This window comes from Macrotis lagotis, chromosome 7 (genome assembly GCF_037893015.1).
Source record: "Macrotis lagotis isolate mMagLag1 chromosome 7, bilby.v1.9.chrom.fasta, whole genome shotgun sequence".
NCBI classification, from domain to species: Eukaryota; Metazoa; Chordata; class Mammalia; order Peramelemorphia; family Peramelidae; genus Macrotis; species Macrotis lagotis.
Window position 1 is genome coordinate 12,433,801 of NC_133664.1, and position 6,902 is coordinate 12,440,702.

The 6,902-nt window shown below is 69.3% G+C and overlaps 1 protein-coding gene across 1 annotated transcript in view; it reads left to right on the forward strand.

Annotated features, from left to right (window-relative positions):
• Window positions 1–3,530: 3,530 nt before the first annotated feature.
• The window catches only part of SP4 (Sp4 transcription factor), a 46,587-nt gene continuing 43,215 nt past the window's right edge, over window positions 3,531–6,902 (forward strand). The window contains exons 1-3 of the mRNA XM_074195449.1: window positions 3,531–3,743; window positions 3,838–3,980; window positions 4,473–6,051. Of these exons, the coding sequence (XP_074051550.1) occupies window positions 3,686–3,743; window positions 3,838–3,980; window positions 4,473–6,051 (1,780 nt within the window). The 5' untranslated portion in view covers window positions 3,531–3,685. The remainder of the gene's footprint in view (window positions 3,744–3,837; window positions 3,981–4,472; window positions 6,052–6,902) is intronic.

Here is a 6,902-nt window from a genome sequence, read left to right on the forward strand (position 1 = left end):
GGTGAGTGCTCACTGTTCAGAAGGCCAGGAGGATTTGAGTGAATGGGAAAGGCAAGCCAGCCCAGCTGAAGCTGCGGGGGGCCACCTCCTGAAGGACACAGAGGAGGCAGCATGTGACAGGGAAGACAAACCACTCAGTGGCAGGTAGGCCCGGGGGCCCCAGTTGGGACAGTAGCATCCAGACCCCTGGTTCTGCTCCCTGTTACTGGCCCCAAACTATCATGCCAGGGCAGCAGGCCTAGCGGACGGATGGTTGACCTGGCCATGGCTCTTGCAGGGACTGCAGTGGTACCTAATGAAAACTTGGGAGAAAAAAATCTCCTTGACCCTGTCAGTGGCTCAGGACCAGAAACTGAAGCGTTGTCATCAGTGAAGATGGCATCGGAGAAGGTGAACTACCTGCTTGGGGCACCCTAGGCTGCGGGCCATTTCCATCTGCAGAGCTTGCCTTGGGCTCTTCCGTGTCTTCACTTCCAGTGGCAGTGGCCAGGGAGCTCCGGGTGCAGCTCCTGTCCATCGCTTCCTAGCTGTGAGGCCTGGGAGAGCCGTCTGCGGGCTCTGCAGACCCGGCGATGCCCGGAGATGCCCGGAGATGCCCGGCGATGCCCGGCCCTGCCCGGCCCTGCCCTTGGGGAACATGTCGGAAAGCCGGCCTCCAGTGTCCAGGCCACAGGGCGCGCTCTGCTCCGGGCTGGGCCCCCGCCAGGCGGGCATCCCGGACGGGGCCCCGGGCCTGCCCCCGTGCCCGCTGCACCCCCTGCCCCCCGGCGCCCCCCACCCCGGGAGCCGCGTCCTCACTGCCCCCCGGCGGGGCCGCCCCGGAGCCGGGCTCCTCCGCTTGTAATGTGCTGGTTGGCGCCGGGGGGAGACTGAGGCAGGGGGCGCGGCCGCCCCCGGGGGCTCCGCATGGCGAGGCTGGGGACCCCCGGCTGGGGCTGGGACCCGCGCAGGCCGGCGGGGGGGGGGCTCCCGTCCTGAGGCGCAGGGCAGCGGCGGGTGCTGGGTTCGAATCCTCAGCCCGGCCCGGTGCGCACGGCGGGGCCGCTCCGAGGCCGGGCCCCCCAGCCCCCCAGCCCCCCAGCCCCCCAGCCCCGCAGCCCCCCAGGCCCCGGCCCGGCCCGCGGCGGCCTCGGCGGCCCCGGCTCCGGGGCTGCGGCTCCGCGGAGGGGCGGGCCCGGGCGGCGGGGCCACCCCGGATAGGCCGAGCCCCCCGGCCCGGCCGCCCCCCCTCGGCCCGCTCACCTCCCACCGCGGCCGGCCCCGCCCTGCCGCCCGCCCCGCGCCGCCCCTGCCCGCCCCGCCCCCCTCGCGCTCCCGGGCGCGCGGCGGCGGCGTGCGTGCGTGCGTGCGTGCGTGCCCGCGGCCGGCTCTGCTCGGCCGCCGCCCCCTCCCGGGCGCACGCGCGCCCCCGGGCGCGCTCCCTCCCAGCGCGCGCGCCTGCCCCGCCGCCGTCACGAGCCCTTCCTGCACGGCCACGGCCGGGCCCCGCCCCGCGCCGGCCCCTCCGCTCCCGCCCTCCCTCGCCCGCCAATCAGCGCGCGTCACCCGGGTCTCGGCCAATAGCCGGCCCGCTGGGAGGGGGACGGGAGGCGCCCGCGGGAGCCACGCTCGCTGGGCGCCGGCGGGGGCGGGGCCCTCGGCCTCTCCCGGCCCGGCCCGGTCCCGCGGGGGCCCGGCCGGCACAGGAGGCCGCGGCGCGCGGGGCGGGGGGGGGGCCCGCCGGGCCGGAGCCGGAGAGGGCGGGCCGCGCGCCGGGGCCGCGGCGAGGCGCCCGGGGCCGGGGGGGGGCGGGCGCGCGGCGGCGCCGGCGACCAATCGGCGGGCGGCGGGGCGGGGCCGGGGCGGGCGGGAGGCTCGCGCGGCCCTGCCCCGCCGCGGCCCCGCCCCCGCTCGGCCCCGCCGGCTCCCCGCGCCCCCGCCGCCGCCGCCGCCGCCGCCGCCGCCGCCGCCGCTGTCAATCAGGCGCGAGTCCGCGGGGCCCGGGCGGAGAGAGGATCTGCGACGCCACAGCCCGCGGCGGCCCTGCGCCCTGAGCCGGCCGGGCGGCCCTGCGCCCCGCCGCCCCGGGAGCCGCCGCCTCCTCCTCCTCCGCCTCGCCCTCCTCCTCCTCCTCCTCCTCCTCGCCGCCGCCTCCGCCTCCTCCTCCTCCTCCTCCTCCCGCGGGCGGGCGCCCGGCCCGGCCCGCCCGGCCCTCCGCCGCCGCCCCGCCCCGGCCCCGGCCCCCGCCCGCTCCCGCCCTCGGGCCGCGCCGTGCATGCGGGATGAGCGGTACGTTGGCGGCCGGGCCGGGCGGGCCGGGCCGGGCCGGGATGCTCCAGGGGGAGGAGGCGGAGGAGGGGCCGGGGGCGGCGGCGGCCGCGCGGGGCGGGCCGCCCGGGTTTTGTCTCCGCCGCGGAGCCCGGCTGCCGCCGCCTTCTGGGTGTTGCTCTGCAGCCGAGGGGTCGGGTTTCCAACCACGTTCCGAGCGCTCGGCCCTCCTCCCGCCGCCGGGCCCGCCCGCCGCCCGCCTGCCCGGGCCGCGCGGCGGGGAGGGCCCGGAGCGGCCCCCGCGGGCCCCGAGACGGCGGGGCCGCGCCCCGGGAGGAGCCCCGGGATGCACCCCCGGGATGGACCCCCGGGATGGACCGGGAGGAGCCCCGGGATGCACCCCCGGGATGCACCCCCGGGATGCACCCCCGGGATGCACCCCCGGGATGGACCGGGGGGCCGCCCCGGGAGGAGCCCCCGGATGCACCCCCGGGATGGACCCCCGGGATGGACCGGGAGGAGCCCCGGGATGCACCCCCGGGATGGACCCCCGGGATGGACCCCCGGGATGGACCCCCGGGATGGACCGGGAGGAGCCCCGGGATGCACCCCCGGGATGGACCCCCGGGATGGACCGGGAGGAGCCCCCGGATGCACCCCCGGGATGGACCCCCGGGATGGACCCCCAGGATGGACCCCCGGGATGGACCGGGAGGAGCCCCGGGATGCACCCCCGGGATGGACCGGGGGGCCGCCCCGGGAGGAGCCCCCGGATGCACCCCCGGGATGGACCCCCGGGATGGACCGGGAGGAGCCCCGGGATGCACCCCCGGGATGGACCCCCGGGATGGACCGGGGGGCCGCCCCGGGAGGAGCCCTGCCCCCGGGATGGACCGGGGGGCCGCCCCGGGAGGAGCCCTCGGGATGGACCGGGAGGAGCCCCGGGATGCACCCCCGGGATGGACCGAGGGGGCCGCCCCCGGAGGAGCCCCCAGGAGGGGCGGGGGGCCGCCCCGGGAGGAGCCCCCGGGATGCACCCCCAGGAGGGACCGGGGGGGGGGGCCGCCTCGGGGGAGGGCCGCCCCGGGAGGAGCTCCCAGGATGCACCCCCAGGAGGGACCGAGGGGGCCGCCCCGGGAGCAGTCCCACAGGAAGGGCGGGGGGGCCACCCCGGGAGGAGCCCCCAGGAGGGGCAGGGGGCCGCCCCGGGAGGGACGCCGGGGGGGGGGGGGCCGCCCCGGGAGCAGCCCCCCAGGAGGGGCGGGGGAGGGGTGGCCCCACCCCCTAGGGTGGACGGGGGAGGGCCTTCACCCCCCAAGATGAGTCTGAGAGACAGCGGGCCCCCACCCCAGGGGGAGCCCCCAGGACCGTGGGGGGCCGAGGGAGGGGTCCTCACCCCCCAGGATAAGCCCGGAGTCACCGGCAAGGAGAGCCCGGCATGGACCCAAGGAACAGCGGGGGGCCGAGGGAGGGACCCCACCCCAGGATGGATCTCAGTATGAACCCCAGGACCTGTTTGGGGCAGGGAAGGGGCCCCACCTCCAGGGCGAACCCCCCACCACTAACCAGGCGGGGTGGGGGCTCTTGCAGATCAAAAGAAGGAGGAGGAGGACGAGGTCCCCCCCACAACAGCCGTGGCCGGGGCAGCGGCGGGGGCCGCCATGGCCCCCGAAGGAGGGAAGACCTCAGAGCCTGAGACCAACAATAAAAAGGCCAAATCGGCAGGATCCCAGGTAAAGCTCCCCTCCCAGCCCTGCCCCCCAGCTTCTTGGGGAAGGGGTAGCTGGGGCCTGCGGTGAGTAGAGGGGTGCTGCACAGGAGTCAGAAGTTCTCCCCTGGGATGGGGGCTGGGGACCACCGGTGAAGGTAGGGTTTACCTGCTAAAGGATGTGCAACCTAAGGGTTTTGGGGGGGGGGGGAAGCCTGAAGGGAGCTGGCCCCCTTTTCCTTGCTGAGTTTTTTTTTTCTTTTTCTTTTAAAGTAGTCTCTCCTGGCCTCCCCAAACTTTGCAGTGATTGACCCTTATGTTTAAAGCTTGGGTCCCAGAAGGTCCCACTTCCTCCTTGGGGGCTTGTGGGGTCTCTAACTGTTATTTGGTCCCAAGGCCTCTGTGCTTTGTGCCACTTCCTGGGTAAGTTTGGCTGTTTAGAGCTGTCAGAAAGGCCTGCCTCCCGCTCCTGGCTTCCACTAAACCCGCCCTTTTCTCCCATCCCCTCTGTGGGCAGGACTCTCAGCCTTCTCCTCTGGCTCTCCTGGCAGCCACCTGCAGCAAAATAGGGACCCCTGGTGAAAACCCAGCCTCTGGGCAGCAGCAGATCATCATTGACCCAAGCCAGGGCCTGGTGCAGCTTCCCAATCAGCCCCAGCAGCTGGAGCTGGTGACCACACAGCTGGCCGCCAATGCCTGGCAACTGGTCACCGCGCCACCTCCCTCCTCCAAGGAAAATAACGTCTCGCAGGCGGCCTCGGGCTCGGCCGGCTCCTCGGGCAGTGCCAACGAGAGCAGCTCCCCGACCAAGGCCAAGCCGGGCCAGCCCTCTGGCTCCGGGCAGTTCCAGGTCATCCAGGTCCAGAACCCCAGTGGGAATGTTCAGTATCAAGTGATCCCCCAACTGCAGGCCGTGGAGGGCCAGCAGATCCAGATCAACCCGGGCAATGCCACGGCTCTGCAGGACCTGCAGGGTCAGATCCAGCTCATTCCCGCAGGTAACAATCAAGCCATCCTCACCGCGGCGGCCAACAGGACCGCCTCGGGGAACATCCTGGCTCAGAACCTGGCCAACCAGACGGTCCCAGTTCAGATCCGCCCAGGGGTCTCCATCCCATTGCAGTTACAGACTATTCCCGGCACCCAGGCCCAGGTGGTGACCACTTTGCCCATCAACATCGGAGGAGTGACTTTGGCCTTACCCGTCATCAACAACGTGGCTGCCGGAGGAGGGTCCGGACAGATTGGCCAGTCTGCCGCCGATGGGGGGGCGGCCAATGGAAATCAGTTAGCGTCCACCCCTACCCCCACCCCTCCCAGCACCACTGCCTCAGCCAGCAGCACCCTGCCCGAGTCCCCCTCCTCCTCGTCCACCCCCTGCACGTCTACCGCGCCCACGACTCTGACCAGCAGCGACCCATTAGTGAGCTCGGTGGACTCGGGCCAGTATGTGAGTGCCGGGGCCGCCGCTGGCGCTTCAGAACGGGCCCTTGAAGAGTCTCAGACCCCCGGGCCAGAAGCTGAAGCCCAGAACCAGGGCCAGCTTCAGCCCAACGGGCTGCAGAGCACACCCCAGCAGGAGCAGGCCAACTCCCTCCAGCAAGTGCAGATTGTAGGCCAGCCCATCTTGCAGCAGATCCAGATCCAGCAGCCTCAGCAGCAGATCATTCAGGCCATCCCACCCCAGTCCTTTCAGCTCCAGTCAGGACAGACTCTGCAGACCATCCAGCAGCAACCTTTGCAGAATGTCCAGCTTCAGGCTGTAAGTCCAACTCAGGTGCTAATCAGAGCACCCACCTTAACCCCATCAGGGCAGATCAGTTGGCAAACTGTGCAGGTTCAGAATATTCAGAGCCTTCCCAATTTGCAAGTTCAGAATGCTGGGTTACCCCAACAACTCACCATCACCCCAGTGTCTTCAAGTGGTGGCACAGCTCTTGCCCAGATCGCCCCAGTGGCTGTGGCCGGGGCCCCAATAACATTGAACACTGCTCAGCTGGCATCTGTGCCTAACCTTCAGACGGTGAGCGTGGCCAACCTGGGGGCTGCAGGCGTCCAAGTGCAGGGAGTTCCGGTGACAATCACTAGTGTGGCCGGTAAGTCACAGACCACGTCTTCTTCGGTCGTTTTAGGCCATTGTCATAATTGCAAAGGTTAGTGAGGATTGTGCTAGCCGAGGGGGACAGAAGAGAAGAAGTCTTTTTAAGTCCAAAGAAGCTTGACCCACTCCATTAAACCCCTTTGGCTTTTTATGTAGTGGCCGTGGTGCCCAATTCACCTGGGCAGGTTTATAGCACAGGGACCATAAAGAGGTGGTTGTCAGGGCCTCCCAGGCACAAAGTGGAGTGAGGGCTGTATTTGTCACCCCCTGTCAAAGCACTAGCTTCCTTCTCAGTGTTGAACCCTCCCAGCAGAGCCTCCCCCCAAGAGGGCACATGGAGAATGAAGGAGCCTGCAGTGGGGGGCTGGGATTTTTGAGGCCACTTTGATATCTGGGCACGGCGCAATTTTAAAATCAGACCTGACAGCTCTGGTTTCCTTGTTTAGTTGCCACTGCTTGAGTCTTTCTTTGCCCTGGGTTGTCCTTTGATGACCAACAAGAGCAATAGGGAGAGGCTCCCAAGGCTAGATGCAGAGTTTTTGATAAACTTCTGTGATGTTTGTTCTGCCAAGATGGAGATCTGGAAGAAGTTCTGAAATGTCATCCTTGCAGTGGGGTAAGGTTGAGTTATCTCAAACAAGCTTGATTTACAAAATTCTCCTTTTGTAGCTCAGGGTGCTGAGGTCCTGAGGGTAAGACCTTGGTTTCCTTTTCCCTTTTTCATTGTGGTAGAAAGGCAGGGAGGAATACCAGTGTGCAGAAGACTTCTCTGATTTGTAATAGCTGAAGAGGGCATATTTTGTGCAAATATGAAGTTTTCTTACCATTCAAATTCTTGCCCTCTGG